Raw genomic sequence first — 20,623 nt, forward strand, 5'->3', positions numbered from 1 at the left:
ATATTTTAAAGCCAACAGTCACTAAATGGGTATAATATAAAATGACTTTGCTATCATGGATAATGATAGCATGATAATGATTTAAAATTCACCTCTTAATTCGTTTGCCTTGAATATCAGGCACACTGCACTTTGAACATCTCTTACAATATTTGTCCTTTTATGAAAAACGGTGTTTTAAATCCAAACATGAGTATTTGCAGCCCCCAAGTGGTCAAATGTGGGAATTACAACAAAACGTTGAGATGGAAGTGGAAGAAGTTGGGTTTAAAATCTGTAGACCATAAAATATTACAGATGAAATTGGCAGCATCATCATTGTCATTCAGTCATATTGATGGTTTTCTTCAGGAGGACAAACTTGTGGGCCCAATGGGTGGTGTGGCGATTGCCTCACAGCAAGAAGGTCCTGAGTTTGATTCCACCACCTGGACGGGGCCTTTCTGTGTGGAGTTCAGTGATGCGAATAACGGCGTTACAAGTAACGGCGTTACAAGTAACGGCGTTACTAACGGCGTAACTGAGATGAGATTGCATGAGGGACACGTGCAGGCATTGTGCATATGTGATGCCACGTGAAAAACCTCAGTTGGCATCAATGTAGCTTGCCATCACCAGTGTGTGAATGTGTGTGTGAATGGGTGGATGACTGGATATGTAAAGCGCGTTGGGATCCTTAGGGACTAGTAAAGCACTATATAAATACAGGCCATTTACCATTTACCATTTATGACTTTTTCATATTTGCATGACAGTGATATAGGATGGATTACACAGGTATCAGTTGGGATCACCATTGTCTGTTCCCAGAAGTCAGTTTTACTTCACACAACAGAGGTAGAATGTACACTATCATCTTTATATATTCCTAAAACGTAGCCTGGTAGCTGATTAAAAGAATTTGTTGATACATGTACATATTTATTTAACTGTAAACTCTAACATTTATACCTTTCATGTGAACATAATCTGATTAATTCCAGCATTTCACATTCATAAATGTACTAATTTAATAGTTTTTCTTTTTTCCTTCTTTTTATTAGTAAGGATGTTATTGTGATATCTATAGAAAATTTAAAAAGAAATTTAATTAAATGTATTTTTGACATTTTCCCTGTTTCATCTGTTTTTTTTTAGCAAATTGTCATGGTTCCGAGTCTGATGACTCAGTGTTTTGTGAGGTTTTGGTTCTGTACTCCCTCTGTTCCAGTTCAGTCGGGTCTCTGTGTAAAGCCTGTGTCTCTGAGTCTGTGTCTCTGCATGTGTGTTGCATTTCCTGTTTTACTTTGAAGGTCTTTGTCTTATTTCAGTGTATTCAGTTTTGCGTGCTCCCCATCTCGTCTGTGTGATCAGTGTCAGCCATGTCTCCCAGCTATTTCTTCTTGGTCCATTTCACCTCTTGTATTTAGCGTCTGCATCTTCCCCTGCTCATCATTCCGTCGTCCCTCATTCTACACTCTGTGTTACGTCTGCCAGCTTACCTGCCTGTTTAGTTTATTTGTATTCTCAGTTTAGCTAGTTTTCTGTTTTTTCTGCAATCCAGGAATAAAGCCGAGTGTTTTTGAGTTACGTTTGCCTCTGTGAATCCTGCTCTTGGGTCCACCATTCCCGCCTGCCTTCACACAGCTGTGACGCAAATGAACTCAACTCAGTCCTGAGTGAGGCGCCAGACACACCCAAGTAAGCAACCTCAATCAGAGCAGGGATACTGTGGCCCCACCTTGGACCAAGGCCTGGGGAGGGGCTTATTTCAAATGCCTAGTGGTCAGTCCTTAGCCCGTGGGACCACACCAGAGTACATTAGAGTTATATTAAGAGTAACAGACAATATGAATTTTAGCTGATGATGCTTAGATTCATTCACTAAATTCTACCGGTATACTAACTTTAAATTGTTAAGTATAAAGACAGTATCATCAGTACACGGTCAATGTATTATATTGTTGAATTCAGTTGTGCAGTAAACCTCAGATCAGCAGCAGCAGGTTAGCTGGTCACAGCCTGTACACAAAGAAAACTGCTGTTGCAATAGCGAATGTTGGTGTGTTTTCGAAATGAAGTCAAAGTATTTCTTTCTTCATACTCTCTTAAAAGCTTTAGTTAAATTGGAATATTTTAAGATATTACTAGTCATGGGCATCGTGCAATGAGTGTCTTTAAACAAAGAATTCAGGATTACAAACAGTGACTTGATAATTGGATTATGTGAAAGGACCAGTCTAAAAAAAGAGGTATATTTGAATAAAATACAGTTTAATAAACATCAACCACTAAAACACAAACCATAAAATAGATCACACCAGATAGAAATGGCGATAAAGCACTGAGATCATCTGAGGTAGCTTTCACAGCCTTCCACCCAGATGTCTCCTAACTTGACTTACATCAACATATTCCTGTTGGATTTTCATTCTCTTATTAGCTAGAGCTTAATTTAACAAAAGAATTCTTAGTTTTCTTAATTTACAGTTTACAGGCATTTAGTGAAATATTGCAGTAAACTATTTCTGAAAAAACAAACAAAATTAGTGCTGTCAGCGTTAATCTCGATAAAATGACGTTAACGCCATAACCGCATTAACGCGGCAAATCTCCGTTAGCGAGTTAACACGGAACGCCCCGTGCGTGGGGCTGCACGGTGCTAACGCTAACGTGTTAACAAGCTAACCGCACTAATGCGTTAACCAAAAATTTTAAAACAACTATCATTTCTTCACAGGTGAGCACTGCTTGGATGTAGACAACAGCAGAAGAAAACAAGAAAAAGCTGGATGTTCAAGACATGAAAGAATCCTCACCTACCCAAACAGTAAGCTACATAAACTGTATCTCTTTCTGCTTGTACCACTTAGAATTGACTACATCAGTGGGACAGCTCACATTGAAAAAAAGTAAGAAAGGCAAGGCTGAGATGGTTTGAACAAAGAAGAAGGAATAGTGAATATATTGACAGAGGCTCTTTACATCTTTACAAGATGTGAAAAAAATTGGATTTAGTTATGATAACCAAAGATAATTTGCACATCACCTGTTTCTTCTTATTAGGGCTTAAAGTTTGCATTGTGAGGTGGGCTCTTTGAGTGAAAGACGGTTCACCACGGGGGGTGACTCATACTTGCAAAGAGACTTCAAGTTGTATAATTACCCTTAGAGTCTGGTTGTTCTGGGTGTACTCAGCCTCTTTGCCTACTTAGAGAAGAGATACGCTTCAGCCCATCCGTGACCATGAATTGGATGAGCCGTCAAGAAAATGGAAACGGTTAGAGTCAGAAAGGTTAAAACAGGGTATATTGCCCTTGCGGCAACTCATTAGCCAATGAGGTGAACAGACAGTCTTCCCATAAACTGCCAGGGAATCTCACATGAACCCAAGATTTATTTCTTTGCAAATCAGTGTTGTGTGCCAATCACAGGTAAACCCTTCCGCTCATAATGCTTCCAAATGTACTCAGTGATGGCGCTCTCTTGGTTAAGCTCTTTCCTGAACAAGATAATAAAACACTTGGGAGCCAAGTGACTGAAGAGGATGCTGAAGCAGGAAGTAAGGATGGCTGCACCTTCTATTGCTGGTTTGTACTTCCCTGACATGGTGAGATAAAGTGGGAGGAAGATAATCCAGATAACCATGAACAGCATCATACTGACAGTGATTAAAGAAGCATTTTTATACAAATCTGGCAGCTGTCTACCCTTGAATGCAAAAAGGAAACAAGTAAGGCCCAAGCAACCATTGTAGACTAGCATGGCTGAACCCAAAAGTACCCAAAGGACGTCATCTCACACTGGTGCAGGATAGTTTTGCCCACTTGGATCTCTTGAGGAGTGGGTGGGTTGAAGATAAGCCATGACACTGATACGGCCACCTGGATCCCAGAGACAACAGTCACAAGCACCAGTGGTTGATTTAGCTTCTTTATCCAGGGCCCAATCGTCAGATCAAAGTTGAAGCCCAACAAGATTTGAAACAAGTTGGCCAGAATGCAAGAGATGCAGAGGGTAAAGACTATACCAAAGAGCGGCAAACCTACGCAGTTTAAGTTCTGAGTAGGTTTGTCAATGAAAGTGAACGTAAGGCAGAAGCCAGCCAGCAGGGACAGCGGGAGTTCTAAGATTGATTGCAAACAGAACAGCAAACACAACAGTAACAATGATCCCAGTGGCTGCCAGAGAACAGAGGATGATCGAGAAAGGATCAGACCACGGGAGAAACTCAACTGTTTTGTTCAAACACCGATGCAACTTTTTAGACGAATATTGCCTTTCACTGCAGGGTTTACACCTTGAACCTGCACAGAGAAAGACAAATAATATTTAAAAACATGAAGAAAGAGAAAATATTTTCTTATTCAACATGCAAAAGCCTAAATGTAGACAACTTGGTTTTAAACATGGAAGTTTAACTGTAATATCTGATTACAGAGCAGAAGTGTGAGAGTAATATTTGAAAATATTTGCAAATTAATGTAAAAACTGATATAGGATAATTATGGAAATGAGGTCACGTTTTTAACAAAGATGGATTGCATTTATATAGCGCTTTTCGAGACCCTCAAAGCGCTTTACAATTCCACTATACATTCACTCTCACATTCACACACTTGTGGAGGCAAGCTACAGTTGTAGCCGGAGCTGCCCTGGGGCAGACTGACAGAAGCGAGGCTGCCATATTGCACCATCAGCTCCTCTGGCCAACACCAGTATGCAGTAGGGTGAAGTGTCTTGCCCAAGGACACAACGACCGAGACTGTCCGAGCCGGGGCTCGAAACGGCAACCTTCCAATTACAAGACGAACTGCCAACTCTTGAGCTACGATCGCTTTAATAAAAGCACTATAGTACTTTATGGTAATAATCAACTTTATAATTGTTATTTGATTTTTTTTTAAAGAGTAATAACAATGTTTACATGCGAATCTGTTTTCTTAGAAGTACCTTTATCTTTGTTTAAGTTTCTGTGTCTTGTGTTTGAGCTGGTTTATGTGGCAAAACTGAATTTTAAAGGTTTATTGCTCAGGTATTAATAAAACCAGTGTCCAAATGGTAATAAACTATTCAAAAGTCAGTAGACGTTATTACTTTACTGTATGATGTGAGTAATTCTTGCAAATAAGTATCATAAATTTGCATTGATGTGACTATATAGGATTATTAAGCACAGCATAATTTAGATAATCATCATCTTACCTTTTCCAGGGGAAAACTCTCCAATCACACATGCAACACAACATTGACAACACTTCCCCTCTGAAACTCGTATCCTGCTCCACAGGTTTGAGCAGTTGTAAGCGGACACCTTAAAAGGAAACAATTGCATTACTACATGATATAAATTATGTTGGGAAATAAATTCATGTTAGTTGTCCTCTCACCGTGTCATTTATCAGGTCTTTGAAAAGATATAATGGGATTTTAATTTTTCCATCTGGACTGTATTTCCCAATAGTTTCTATTTTTGCACCCTGTTTGAATTCAGACATGTTCCAGTATACGATATCATATCCCATCCTAGGATCTCCATCACTATTGAAGGATATGTGTGTGGTGCTCATGTTAAAGTTGACTCTTTGGATTTCTGAGAGAAACTGTAGAGATAAAACATTGTAAATCAACCAAACTTTTCTACAAACTAAAATATAAAGTTTAAAACATTTTTTTGTTTTACTGTTAGTAGGAAAAGGCTCTGCAACAATAACAGAAATATTGGTAACTTGTGGCAAGAAGTTAAGTTCCCAAAATCTCAGGACATTAAAAAATGATCAGCAGCGAGTTTCAAACCATTTAAAGCCATGAATGTGATGACAAATTTAAGGGTGCTCTTTGAAAAATATATTGCACAAGTTTCTATACAGGGATATGCTTGTGTAGTTCTCTTCCTGGTTTTGTGTATGTGATAGGGAGAGTGGAGGTGGGGCTCAGGAGGCAACACACCTGTTAGCAGTTGGTTAATTGTACTTTATAGAGGTTTGCTGCTAAACTTCTCACTCTCTTCTCCCCAACAAGCGGGAGACTGATTTTATTTATCCTTATTTTTTTGCAGATACCAGATACTCTTGAAAATCAAGCAAATTTATTATATAATCCTTTTTAGGGACAAATGTATAAAAATTATTTGTCAAAGACAAACAATTGATAATCAACAAGCTATCTTTACTGTACCTCTAAGGCTGTGAATTTGGGGCTATGTTCACACTGGTGGTTGTCCCACTTCAGCAAGCATCTGAGCCCCTCACCAATGACTTGAACAGCTAAATAGATCCTATAAGATTCATCCTGGTCGATGTAAGAAGCCAAGAAACTCGGTTCCACACATTGTCTTTCTTCTTCAGACTGATTTGAACAAAGTGGATTCTGCGTCAGGTAATCTTCGAGAAGGGCGTTTTCAGTTCAATTAAACATTGAGATGACACAGTCTTTAAAGCCAGGCACCTCTTTCTGCTTAAATATGAACCCAAAAACTTCTCCTGCCAGCTCGATGCCTGACATTGCAGAGATCTTTGGAGAGCTGGACCATGCATCACTTGCAATCCACGTTCTGTTAACTTTGTGTTTAATAGCTGCTTCCAGGATGATTTCTGCATTAGTCTCCTTTGTGAAGAGAATGATGGCCTCAGCAGAGGAGTTTTTTATTTTTTCCAGTAGTTCATTCAGCTCAGTTTGGGTCTGGGAGTTGTTTGTCATAAAATCAGCTGACAAGAGGTGAACAAAGAAACTTCTTCACCAGCTCAACAATACCTCTTGCCTGATATTTATCGCTCTGCACTGTTCGCAGAAGCTTGAATCTGTCGCTGAGAAACTCACTAGTTGATGCATAACCAATCTGTTAAACAGACATAAGGAGATATTACAATACATCAGTTTCAACAGATATACAATCTAAAGATTTAGTTGCCAAAATCATTACATTTCTACTGGTCCTTATTATTATTAATGTCTCTTTGTGTTTCTAACTGAGCTTTGTAGGACAGTATCAAATGAATAGAAAACAAACCTGGGCAACTGATGACAGAGCAACAATTCTTGCTACAGCTATCGATACTTCCGAGTACCTTTCTCCAATCACCACCTTCATTTGGGGCTCTGATGGTAATAAACAGCTTCGTGGGTCTGACTGACTCTTCAGCAGCTCAAGAGTCGCTCTCACAGCGAGGCCGACATCTCCACAGGTGTCATAGATGTCGTATCCTATGGTGATGTTAGGTAGCTTGATTTTTCTGATGGCGTATATCATTACCTGACTGCGGAGGAACATTTGTACATCCTGTCCATGAAACAGTGCAATATTATGATTGTAACACTTACATTGTATTATTTTTTTTATTTACTTTAAATATCTATGTGGGATCTATATGTATGACTAAGCTGGTGCATGACGATTTAAAGGAAAAGCCTAACCTGTTACTTTGCACAGTGAGGGGTTGTTGTTTCCCTGTGAGAGATCTTTTGTTTGCATGGTTTGCATCCACCTGTTCTCCAATCAAAAAGGTTTATGCAAAGGATGACACAGTATATCTGAGTGATCACTGTTATGGGATTGGTTTCTTCAGGATGACAATGCAGATTGATGTGTTAGACATTTCTTTCCACCATCACCATCACAAAAGCACTAAAAACAGGGGAATATTGCTCAGAAGAATGGTTTTCATTCCTCCATTAGATTTTTGTGTCTATAAATGCTGGAGATGCAAAATGCATTTGATTTCCATCCAAGATATTTTGAGAAGAGGAAAAAACATATGCAGAGCTCAAATTCTAAGTAATCCAAAGGTATTAAGACTAGGTTTCAAGTTTTTTTTAATTGAAAGACATTACTGATCCAAACATGTGGTGCAGTTTTCACAGCAACCCATGAGAGGGCAGCATGTTTCATTTAACAACCTTCATTGAGAATTATATGCCTAATAGTACAATCCGTTTTACTTTAATGAAATCAATCACTAGAAATGCTATCATTCACTATAGCTAGAGCGCTGTTTCAATGATGTTGCAAAAACTGTTTCTGTTACATTCAGTATTGAAAGTGAGGATCATGGGACCTGATCAACTCGGTGAAAGATGTGAGGATTAAGCTATCGAACTCAAATCAAATTCCTTAAGTCAAAAGAAGTAAGAATGATATTATACATTATACAAACGCCTAATCTGTATTTTTTTATTTTCTTCTTTGGTATTTCTCAAAATAATATTTATAATATTCTATGCATTTTCATATATTTCCCACATTTATATGTAATTAATTAATTAGTAGGATTATTTTATTTTGTCACGTTATGTCGCACTGCACTGTTACAGGAAACTAAGAGCAGCTTTTGCTTTGAAACCGCCCTCCTATATGGATTGGGCCTCCGGTTCCCACGCCCTATGGGCCGTGGAGCAGATCATATAAAGGCGTTACATCCAGCTGTAGCAGCGGACACCCAGAGGGCACCCTGAGGAGGACCGCAGAAAACAGACATGGCTTCATTAATGTGGGGACTGGTCTGCGTTATCGGCGTTGTCCTGGCACCGGGATCTTTAGGCACTTTCTCACAGCCCCGGTCGCACATTACGCCCCCAATTCCACGAGTGTCCCCGCAGGTCCCCCCGAAGTTCTATGGGCGCCTCGACGATAACAGATCTACTGTCCAAACCTCCGACGAAGCACTAAATGACGAAAAATTTCACCAGCACCAGGCGGATGATTTTACCGTCCAAGGAGTCCAGGAGCAGCGGAAGGCGCGAGCAGGTACCAACAACTACCTGACAGGAAGGACGTGATATCCATCCACCTGCTGTGGACGCAGTGTGCAATGGTCCTTTGCTCTCACTTTGTATATATTTCTTTATAATATAAATTCACAATAACAGTAGATAATTTCTTAACTTTGTTGTAACTGATTACTTTTTGAAACGTAATAGTTTCTTTATTTTACTTTTTATGTAGGTGACTTTTGAAACTAAAGTGAATTTAAATAGTGCTTAAAATATATGTCCAAAAACCTTTTTTAAAGCAAGCAATCTTTTTGTTACTACTAACAATCTGTTGTTTGTCTAATTATCTAGACAAACTAACAGTTTCTTTGCTTATCCATTATATTTTGATAATAATAAATAATTTTACGTTCAAGAAACGACTTTGTTTTGTTTATCTTTTATGTTTAACAACTTTTTTTCTGTATAGTTTAACAGTTTATCGGTTAACACGCCTTTCTTCTATTAAATGGTAATCTACTGTTTAACTCGTTTGTAACTAGTTTGTAAGTGTCTACCTGTACTGCCATACCTTTTTTTCTACTCACAATTTCACTTCAGTCATAGTTTCAGTTAGCTGCACTGTTTGTCACTCGCTTATTTTTATTACATACTATTAGCTAACGGTTTAGTCTCTTTGGCATATATTTACTGAGTTGTTTTAACCAATTAATCATCACTTATCTATTGTACTAATTTATAATTCTGCTTATCCCTTCACTTACTGGTTAACTGCTCAGACTTGCTCAGATTCATTACCTACTTAAATTGTACGTTTCTAGAATCATTTATAGAAAAAGGTCATCGAAAATTATTTTTAGCATGACTGGTGTTTTGTTGCTTTTTCTTCTCTTTTTGCACTAAATTAAAGCAGCCAGAGCTTTAATTCTTTTCCCTCTTAACTTTTCTTTGTTGCTTGGCAAAGATGCTGGCACATATTCCACGTCTCAGCCACTACAAAAAAGTCCAAAGCTGCTTTCACCGCTGCAAGACAAAGCTGCACCGCTTGGATCCTGGAAGCCTGCTGGAGACTCCAGAGGATCCATCAGAACTAATGCAGGTACTAAACTGAAACATTAATAAATCTGTTTAATTTCTAGAATGAGTTTTGATTTGTGACTGAAAATAAAACTTTGCAGTAACTGTTGCAGTGCTTGTCTTAAGATAAACTGATTTTCATTAAAAACCACAAAAACATGCTATTTTTTTTCTTAAAGCAACAAGAACCAACTGCAGAAATCGACCAATAGATCTGGTTTTCATCATTGACAGCTCCCGCAGTGTACGTCCTGCTGAGTTTGAAAAAGCCAAGGAGTTCCTGGTGGACATGGTGGACAGTTTGGCCATTGGCTCTGATGCCACTCGAGTAGGCCTCGTCAATTATGCCAGCACCGTGCAAATCGAGTTTCTGCTGAACACATATTCTGACAAGTCCCATGTGAAGCAGGCACTGGCCCGTGTTGAGCCCCTTGCTTCAGGCACCATGACAGGGATGGCCATTAAGACGGCCATGGACAAAGCTTTCACCATGGAGGCAGGAGCCCGAGCTGGCTCTGCAAGCATCGCCAAGGTGGCCATCATAGTGACAGATGGGAGGCCCCAGGACAAGGTGGAGGAAGTGTCAGCATCAGCACGAGCAGCAGGAATCGAGATCTACGCTGTGGGAGTAGACAGAGCTGATGTGGCGTCCCTCCGACTCATGGCCAGCCAACCTTATGATGACCATGTCTTCTATGTGGAGACTTATGGTGTCATAGAGAAGCTCACTTCCAAATTTAGGGAAACTTTGTGTGGTAAGGATGAAGATGATGATGATGATGATGATGGGAGTGAGGATAAACGTGTAGATCCTGGAAGTGATGATTACAGCCTAGATAGCAGGAAGGAGGGTAACAGAATAAATGAGCATGATGATAAAGGAAACAACGGTACGTCAGAGCCATCCTTCTTTTATTCAGCTGTGATTGTATGGGCAGCACCATAGAGGGAATCTCCATTCTAAAGTTACAGTCCTCTTCTTTAGAACAAGGACAAGGTAACTAGTGATTTACCTCCAAAAAGGGCATCATTAACTATAGCCATTCAGATGGAGAGAAAGTAAGAATGGTGTTGATGTTGCCGGAATTAAACACGCACAAGTTATACTAACCAACTTAAAAGAGAAGACCAACCTCCTGTCACTGGTTGATCTGCTGACTTGGAGGAAACTCGAAGTACTTTGATACCTTAAAATGGTTGAAACCTGATATGATGCTGTCTTTATTTTCACAGAGAGCGTGCTCCGCTTCACGTGCAGCATTGCAGTTTGCGCCTCATGACATGTGCCTTGCTTAGTTACCTGCAGGCCTGCTCAGGTGCTCTCCAATTATGGCCTTCGCAGCCTCTCACATGAAATTAATAGCCACGTATCATAAAAAGTCAAATAATTATTTTATTTGAGTAAAATCATTTTAAGTGGAAATTTCAAGGTTTTTCAGTTAAAAAAACAGTTGATATAAAAATGCCAAGCTTAGTTTCTCCTTCCAAATTGTGGTTCCACACAAACTAACAAAGTCTATTTCTTATGCTAGCCATGCACCATTATACATTATGTCAAACTTTGCAAGACTTTTAACATGCTTTAAATATGCAAATATTTGTGTTTGGATTTTATCTGTTTGACTTGTACTTCATGGAATTGTCTTTTTTTAAGTTCTGGAAACTTGAATTTAAAAACACCTCTTTCTTCACAAATAACTCTTTGCTATAACATCACTGTAGCTGAAGCACAGAGATGAATCTAATTTGCATGATGCAGATTGCTAGAAGCATACTTGCAGCATACTAACATAGATGCGCAACACAAAATAATTGATTTCAATGAATCACTAGACCTAAGCCAATCAGACACTGGAGTGTTTCTTTTCAGGTTTGGAGCCATGTGCTCAGGGACACAACTGCCAGCATATTTGTGTCAACAGTGGCGACTCTTACAACTGTAAGTGTCGCCCGGGCTACATCCTTAACCTGGACATGAAAACATGCTCACGTAAGAGTCTTTATGTTTTTCTTCACATTTATATCCATTGTTTAACCTTTTTTCTTTTTTTACCATCCCCCCAACAGAAACATGCATTGGTGTCCTGGATGTTTGATTTGTTTTCTTATAATCCACTGGGAAAGATTTAATAAAAGGCATTTTTTGTAAACTTTCAAGGGCATTATAACCATGTGGTATGGGTAACTAACTGGTCAAACCACGTTATAGTATATGAAAGATCTAATTTTTTACCTATATTCTTTCCTATTTTTCTATATTTACCAGGCTTATTGTCTAGCTGTAGTTTCTTTGTATAACCTTTAAATATAATCACAATAAATCCAACTGCCTCAAATATGATGATATTTGAAGAACATACCAAACAAAAGTCATCTGCAGTGACAATGTGAATTATACCTTATATACTTTAAGCATTTTATCTGCCTCACTTTCATATTCTTCCTGTGCATGAACAGAGGCATTGGGAGTATATATAAACTCATATTTACTAAACTTGAGAGCAGAACATCCATGACTATTGTGCTTAGTACAGTGAACTCATCTGCTGGCTCATACTTGGATCATCCACTGATCCCGAGACTCTCTTTGATCCAGGCCCATCTGGGTGCTCACATTACAAGGAATTTGGAAAAAAGTTCCTATAAAATAAGATGATTCTAAGGGGGGTAGGTTGAAACTTTATTTCAGATTTGATTTATTTTATATTGAATGATATTAAAACTGAAAATTGCAGAGAAGGAGGTGCAGGAAGCATTTGTGTTGTGCTAACAGTCATTAAGAATGGATCATTTTAAGGAACTGTTAATTTTATCCAAGTCAAGAGGTCGGTTTTAGAGCTTTGTTACTGACAAAGTAGATGGATTTATATGCTTTATTGCATTAATTTTGGATGATTGTGGAAATACTTTTCGAAAATATCTTGAGCTGTTCATCTGTTTTGTAAATGGATGGTTCATTAAAGCTGATCCGTCCCAGGTATACTTCCCAGGTTAAAGCCCACCCATCTACACTAAGGCGGATAAGTAGCAAGCAAAATGGATAGATGTATGAAATAATTTTTTTTAACCATATGAAATTTGGATTTTGGCTGTATGCGTCCCATCTACCACAGTAGTAGACACAACTAAAACTTATATTTTTTAACTGTAATCTGGATAAGAAAGGAAAACTTATTTCAAAATTTCACATGTTGTGAAACTCCTTTTGAACATTAGCTGGTTTGGGCACTTTGTTCTGAAGACACACACACTGCATACCAACTCTTGTTACTAATGTTTTGGGTTGCTCTAAATAGATTAGGACAAACACTATTCAGCACAAATTAAATAAGCAGGGCATGGTGAAAGCCTGCATTAATGAGCGGCACAAACTCTAATAGTGCAGAAAAGCCTTCTTAGCTGTTATTTGTAAACTGAAAACTCTTTCACTCAAACGTGAATGCGTGTTTCTTTCCAGGTTCAGATCCATGTGCCCGGGGAAATGACTGCCAACACATTTGTATCAACAGTGATGACTCGTACACCTGCAAGTGTCGAGTTGGATATGTACTGAATGCGGACCAGAAAACATGCTCACGTAAGTATATGATTTTTTTTATCAATTGATTTGCTTTTGAGAATTCATATTTATTAATAATGTTGTTAATTGTGCTGAGTTTGATTTTTGGGTTTGGACATTAAAAAAACTCACCTTAACCTTTCAGCACATTGTATTTCCCATGGTCTGGAAGTAAGTAAAATCTATCCCGACCTTCAGACTTTGGCCTGTCAGGTGAATATTAGAAACCAGTACTAAGAAGAAGCACACATAAGAACTGATGTTTCCTCTCATTTGATTGAGATCTGTGGTCAAATCACAGAGCAAACAGTTTAAGGGAGACTTCAAGCTAAGGCATCGAGCACATGACAGCGCCTGTAATAAGCGCCACAAGTTCAGGAACTGCTGCTGTCAATAGAGATTCTTACCTTGGTATGTATCAAGATGGGTTAATGTTGAATGCAGACCAGAAAACATGCAGATGTATGCCAGGGGTGAAATTTCCAGGGGGGTTAGGTGGGTTATGACCCGCCCCCCCCCCCAATAAAATTAAGAATTATCTTGCATCTGGGAATTTACCCAGATTTATTTATTTAGACAGAGATCTTCACCCCCCCCCCCCCCCCCCCCCACACACACACACAAAGTTACGAGAAGATGTAAGTGCGTGAATCGTGAATCGCAATTCTCCATATGCACGTCGCTCAGTTTATGTAGGGATGGCCAGATGAGGACATTAAGCTGGGAGTGCCAGCTTAATTTAACATTTATTTATAAAATACTGACCCATAATAACGTTCAGGGGCTAAAGATACAAGCAACTGTACAAGTGACTCTTTTCAGATTTGTGATATGTGACCAGAAAAATGAGTGCAAACATATTTGTGCCAGTGATAATGATCCATACCTCTGCACATGTCATGAGGAATATATGTTAAATTCAGATCAAAAACATGTTTACGTAAGAATAAATGTTATATAATGGGCCTTTGTGATCAAGAAATTTTGTTTTTCATGCTCCCAGAATAAGGATGAGGTTGTTTGTTGTTATTATTTTTAATGGCAGCAAGTTTGGTAGACAGGAACTGACAGACCAAAGGGTAAAATATTTTTAACTCACTTTGGCAAGGACTGCATAAAGCTAATATTCTCATGTATTGTTTACTGAACTATTCTGTTTTGGTCTTTTAACATTAACTCTAAAAGGCAAAATTGCCAGTCACCAAAAGGCCAAAGCTTAGCTCTGATTATATAAAACATCACATCACGTGTGATCTCTTTTCAGGTTCTGATCCATGTGCCCACGGTCATGATTGCCAGCACACTTGTGTTAACAGTGATGACTCATACATCTGCAAATGTCGAGTGGGATATGTATTGAATCCAGATAAGAAAACATGCTCACGTGAGAACCTGGATCCTTACAATTCAGATGTGTCTTGGTTTTGCTTCAGAGTCTGCTTTGTTGAACTCTGTGACTGAACCAGGTAGATGTTAAAGTTTTTTTCTTCCAGGTTCAGATACATGTCCCCAGGGACATGACTGCCAGCACATTTGTTTCAGCACTGGTGATTCATACATGTGCAAATGTAAAATGGGATACACATTGAATCCAGACCAGAAAACATGCTCACGTAAGAAACTTAAATCTCAATATGTTTGTTTTTCATAAACTAAAGGAGAGTTTTTAACAATAGAAGTGGATTGGATCGTGTCATCAGTATAAGTCAGTCAGATGTGGAGCTGTTTCTTTACAGGGTTGGACTTTTGTGCAAAAGGACATGATTGCCAGCACATTTGTGTCCACAGTGACGATTCGTATCTCTGTGAATGTCACGTGGGATATGTTTTGAATGCAGACCAGAAAACATGCTCACGTAAGACTTTTCAGTATGTCTGTTTGGTATCAGTGGTGTGATCCAGCATTTCAAAGCATGCCCACAAAACTGCTGTACTTCACCAGAGTGTAGTTTTTCATCTTTAGCGTAGCAAAACTCATCATCTCTTGTACACATGGTCTATTGTTCTGATCTGAAATTACTTCTATTCTTTCAGTGAAAGATTTAAGAGATTTGAGTTACACAGCTCTCTGCGCTTCCCTGACTGAACACCATCAGTTAGAAGTGAAAAAATGTGTATTCCTGATCAGTTGCAAGTGATTGTCAGTCACTGTGAAACTGATTGCTACATGCCACTCGCTAGAGATAACTGTGTCGTGTGAGGAGTTGGTGAGGGGTTTCTGAAGGTTGCTGGTAGTCTCTAGTATTAAATAGGCTGCAAAGAGTTATATGGTGCTGTACCAAAAACCTCTTAGTGATTGCTCTAGTTTCTTACAAGTTGCCGTGACTACCAGTAGACTTGAGGTGACTCCTGTTGTGATTTGATGCTGTATAAATAAAACTGAATTGAATTGACTTGTCTGCAAATAATCTTAAACTGCTCACCAAGTGATAGAGATGTGTGATTTGATGCAAACTTGAAATAAAGACTGTTTTCCTTCAAAGTAAGATTTTAACATTTTCTAATTTCACTGCAATTTGGAGAGTAAACAGGGAGTGTTTGCAGACAGGTCAAAATCTTTCATGCAGACTGTGGGCAACCATGGCAGTTGGCTAGCAAATCACAAAGAGGTTTTTGGTGCAGCACAATCTTTTTTTCTTATTTCATCTGGCAACAGTCAGGAAATATTTTCCAATTGGCCGGATAACACACATTTTTCCATAGTAACTGGTGGTTGGCAGTGGGCTACTGACTGGTATCTAAGCCTATGTGATTGAGGCCTAACCAAGTATTCTTTATACAGACAACTGATTATTTGTTTTATCATGAGGTGCTGAGGGGATGAGTGTTTCTTTTCAGGTTCCAGTTCAGATGCGTGTGCCCAGGGACACGACTGCCAGCACATATGTGTTAATAATGGTAATTCATACATCTGCAAATGTCGAGTGGGATATGTGCTGAACGTGGATCAGAAAACTTGCTCACGTAAGAAAGATTTGTTTTTAAATTTCTTAGAATATTTTGTTATGCCATAAAGATTCAAGAAATTGTGGAGCAAATGTATTATAGTCTAAGGAGCTTGGAAAGAAAGGTACAAAACAAAAGTATTATACATGATATATAATGCTAGAAAAATGATTCAGGGGGACCTAATGTTAATGTGTCATCAAAAAGTTCTGTGACACCTCTCATAAAAAGCTCATAAGAATGTACATTTGTACAGTTTCTGCTTTAAAGTAATCTTCTTGTGCACCTCAGGTCTGCCTCCAGCCCATCTGTGACATATGTTAGGTTTCAAGCCAACCAAGAGGCTGTAAGGGCCTTCACTAGTATCACCTCTTGGTTGGATGGTGCCTGTAAAACACACCTAGAAGCAGCATGAGATGCTTTAACTCGAATAACATTTTAAGGAAGTGGACAAATTTGCAGAGAACTAATTTGGCAGAATTGTTTGGTGATCAAGAATTGGCTCCTTCTTCTTAATCCAATGTGCATGGGTACATGCTGGCACAATGGCAGGCATTGTGAATGTCCCTGTGAATGCCAGAAAAATAACAAAAGTCCTTATGGTTGTACTATTAACCTGAAGCCTGTAGGTTTTGATACTTCAGACCCTCCGCTGTTGTTAATAAGAGCTAGGTTTTAGAGGCGCCAGCTCTTATCAACAGTAATGATTCCCAAAATGAAAGTCTGGTCAGTTTAACAAAGAATTGGATGTTTGCTCTCTGTGCATACTTGAGGTTCGTTTTGAAAGTGCAAATTCAATCTGGCACGTCGTCAGAACGGGAGTGACCGAAACTTAACAGTGGCATTTGACAAGAGGTGCATAAGAAGATAATCTTCAGGGGAGGTCAGCCAAATTTAAATGGATTTCTCTCCAACTGAGTGGGAGTGGATAACTTTTTAAGCCATGCCTCGTATTATGAGAATGAGAACAAAGCTGCGGTTGACAGAATAACCAAGTCAATTAATATTATTGCAGGTTCAGATGCTTGCGCTCAGGGACATGACTGCCAGCATATTTGTATCAACAACGGTGTTTCTTACACATGCAAGTGTCGAGAAGGATATGTGTTGAATACAGACCAGAAAACATGTTCCCGTAAGAATTTTACCTTTTTGTCAGCATAAATCTTCAAGCCTAGGTTTTCTGTAATGTGCAACTGATATGGTGGATATGCAATATTGTTTTACTAAGAGATGTGGCACATGGTTTCGGTAAGCCCTCAAAGGTGAGATGCCAGTATTATATTTGTATTTACAGTCATATTCTCTGACAGTGTCTATAGGCTTCACTATTTTCCTAAATGGAATTTGTATGTAAAAATCTGGATGAGCTCAAAGATTTATACCTATTATGTGATCCCTGGTGTCTGAGTGATTGGAAAACCCACAGGTTCTACCACATCTATCTGAGCACCCACTTTACCTGAGGGTAGGGAGGACATTGCTATTTAACATAAGCATTGACATGAGTGATATTTGTTATATGCCTTATGGATAATTTACCTAATGCAGTGGCAACATAGACTCCATCTGACCAACAGTTAATTCTGGTCATTGATGCTGTTCATGTTTGTTGGTCATAGCGATGGCCTATTGGTGTTTGATAGGCTCACCTCTGGCAAATTGGAGTCATAGAACTGAACATGTTGACTGTATTTGTTCTGTTGGTGCCTTTTGGAGCATTTTAATTGAATTAACCTACAAAGGATATAACTTGCTTTGTGATGCAGACCAAACGAATAAAGAAAAATCTGAAATGTACAGACCTGTACAGTTTATGGATGTAGACTACTAACCAAGCTTAATGGCATTAGCCAATAACTCAGCCCTCCTTCTTTATTTGTCAAAAAACAAAAAAGAAAAAACTCAACCCCCTAAGCAAACAAACAATCAAACATCAGCAGTCAAAACCCATGAGTAACAGCACATGTCATGCCATCCTTTATATACAGTCTATAATACAGATATAATAAATTCCATTGTATCTGCTTGGGAACATGGTCAAGCCTATAATACTGAATCTTCCCATTTAAGTTTACATTTTTTTGCAATGATATCTATGTATTAATGTTTTGTGTTTTTCATTTTGCATCCTTCATTTTGTGGAAAAGTCTACAGCTAACGAAGATCAGTGGCAAGCATTACATGTGCTGGTCCAGCAAAGATTATGACATGAGATGCTGGAACTGGAGTGGAAATTTTGTGATGGAGAACTCTGGCCCAACTAAAGAAAAAGCTTTGACTGGAGTTATTACCTGTTATTACTGTTTCTTGTTTTGTTTTGTTTTTTTTCATTGCTATTTGTAGTACATATATGTTGTACATGTGAATAGTATTTCTTTAAGCATTGATTATATGTCATGAAATCCATGTTTATGATCTGATCTCCCTCACAAAGGACAAATCATGTTGGTTCTTCTGATGCATATCATCTTATCAATAACCACCAACTCTTTTTATTAAAAATAACATCTAAGATTCATAAGATTTATTAATCTTTAAAACAGTTTACTTATTGAGCACTGATTCTTTGAAAGGTTTAAAACATGTTGGTTGCTGCTGTTGATCCTTAAACAAGTGGAGAGCTGAGAAGACATGAAAAAACACCTGTGATATTATTTGACTGTCTCAATAATTTTATTTTACTCTTTCAGAGGAAATGAGGAGTGAAATAACCGAGGATGCCTGCATGTGTGAAGCTCAGATTGTGTTCCAGAAAAAAGTACAGTCAACCATTCAGGAGCTGAGCAGAAAGCATATCCTTTTTCTTAAAAATGTGATAACTGCATGAAAGAAATATCTGTCTTTACTTTGTGTCTCAGCCCGAGCCAAACTATCTTAGCAACTGAAAAAACTGAGCAGGGGCATTAAATATCCTGATATATTTTTTTTATAGAAATACGTCATTTTAAATCAAAATTTCATTGTTTCAGTAACACAAATGAATAAATTTTAAAAAAGCATTTATATATTTCACACACCTGTCCCATATCCTTGTTCCACTAACTGGTGATTGGTACCATATCTTGATGTTCTTCCAGAAATGATAAAAAACAGTACCATCAGTTCTACTCAAAGGTTCTACTCAAAGACACAAGGATCTCCCGGTGTTTCAAATCTAAACAAAGTAGGGAGGCTAATGTTGCTCCCATGAAACTGAGTATTCAAATCTCGAACAAGATTTGTTGTTAATTCATAAAAACAGGACAAACTTTGTCTTCTCATGTAAACGGATTATGTTTCCATGCAAAAGAGCCCACTCAGTCACTTCAAGGTTAAGTCAAAACTTGCTTTTTCTTTGACTCTGTGTCTCACTCGATGAACTCTCAGACAAAGTGAATCAGATTGAAAGCCACCAGCAATATTAAGAGCATCAATACCATCAGAGGACAAGTGCAGGGCATGCATTACATCCAGCTTCACGACCCATGGGAGTCAACCTGTAAACATCTGTAAACTGGAATGTTAACATTTCAGTGAAAGTGTGCGTGGTTTTGATTTTTGTCATATTAAATATGATTATTTTTTTTAATTTGCTGCCCAATCTGTTTTTACTTCTTGCTGTAAAGTCAGGTAAAACTGGTGTACATGTTTACATATACCTGGGTTCCTATTCAAATATGGATGACAACTTGTTTATCAACATGTAGTCAACTAAACATCTCTGCTTCTATAATTGTTGTTTATTGAGTAGACAGCCTATTACTTTCCTATTGTGCATACGCTACTTTGAGAGCTTTTCTATGTCCGTGCAGTGTAGCTCTTGGCAGAACACTAAGCCTCCATAGCAGAAAAATATAAGCTAATCTCTTATGTAACAAGAGTTTTATAGTTGTCCGTCAGATTGCAGCATTCTAAAAAAGACCAAAAATGAAGGCTGATTCAACAGGCTTATGGCATGTTACATCACAACGATTTATTATACCCCTCCCTTTGATACCTGGATTGTTTGATAACCTTTTTATTATGATTATAATTATTGTTTTGCTTGCACAAATGTGATTAGTAATTACTATTTTGTTTGAAGGAGATGGAAAGTAGTTCAAAGAGTTTAAGTATTACCAACTCTTCCAGTACTTTGCACACTTGGCCATGAAAGTCTGTTTTCGTGAAAAGTTTTAAAAACTTGACTTACTCTATATACATGTGCTGTTTAAATAGACGACCATGTGCATGACATAATGTATATTCGTACTTAACTGTCTGTATATTGATTTTGTAAAGGGTATTTAGTGGCAAATGAAAAATAAATTTTCTGAAACAAAGGATTTAAAATTTCTTATATTGTGTTATTTACAAATTTATCATTCATTT

At 38.2% G+C, this 20,623-nt stretch overlaps 1 protein-coding gene and 1 pseudogene across 4 annotated transcripts; one reads left to right on the forward strand and one right to left on the reverse strand.

Annotated features, from left to right (window-relative positions):
* Nucleotides 1-2,344: 2,344 nt before the first annotated feature.
* Nucleotides 2,345-7,450, reverse strand: LOC113012678 (G-protein coupled receptor family C group 6 member A-like; annotated as a pseudogene).
* A 696-nt stretch (nt 7,451-8,146) lies between these two features.
* On the forward strand, nt 8,147-20,577 carry LOC113012562 (matrilin-3-like). Of its 4 annotated transcripts, XM_080293789.1 has the most exons (12): nt 8,147-8,722; nt 9,653-9,787; nt 9,945-10,520; nt 11,636-11,755; nt 13,223-13,342; nt 14,589-14,708; nt 14,818-14,937; nt 15,061-15,180; nt 16,163-16,288; nt 17,286-17,405; nt 18,964-19,064; nt 19,624-20,577. In XM_080293789.1, exons 1-12 carry the CDS (start codon nt 8,452-8,454, stop codon nt 19,675-19,677), a joined length of 1,983 nt encoding a protein of 660 aa, XP_080149915.1. In that variant the 5' UTR covers nt 8,147-8,451; the 3' UTR covers nt 19,678-20,577. The 4 variants fall into 4 exon arrangements, with proteins under 4 accessions (XP_080149915.1, XP_080149916.1, XP_080149917.1 ...); XM_080293790.1 differs by lacking the exon at nt 17,286-17,405; XM_080293791.1 differs by lacking the exons at nt 14,589-14,708; nt 14,818-14,937; nt 15,061-15,180.
* The last annotated feature ends 46 nt before the right edge of the window (nt 20,578-20,623 follow it).

The sequence above is a fragment of the Astatotilapia calliptera genome, chromosome 19 (assembly GCF_964374335.1).
Source record: "Astatotilapia calliptera chromosome 19, fAstCal68.1, whole genome shotgun sequence".
Taxonomy (NCBI): domain Eukaryota; kingdom Metazoa; phylum Chordata; class Actinopteri; order Cichliformes; family Cichlidae; genus Astatotilapia; species Astatotilapia calliptera.

Bases quoted from the DNA above. Each gene is read 5' to 3' on its own strand.
- LOC113012562 (XM_080293789.1), top strand. From the start codon at position 8,452: ATGGCTTCATTAATGTGGGGACTGGTCTGCGTTATCGGCGTTGTCCTG. The intron at 15,181-16,162 runs GTAAGACTTTTC...GTTTCTTTTCAG, and splicing joins AGACCAGAAAACATGCTCAC to GTTCCAGTTCAGATGCGTGT. The intron at 16,289-17,285 runs GTAAGAAAGATT...ATATTATTGCAG, and splicing joins GGATCAGAAAACTTGCTCAC to GTTCAGATGCTTGCGCTCAG.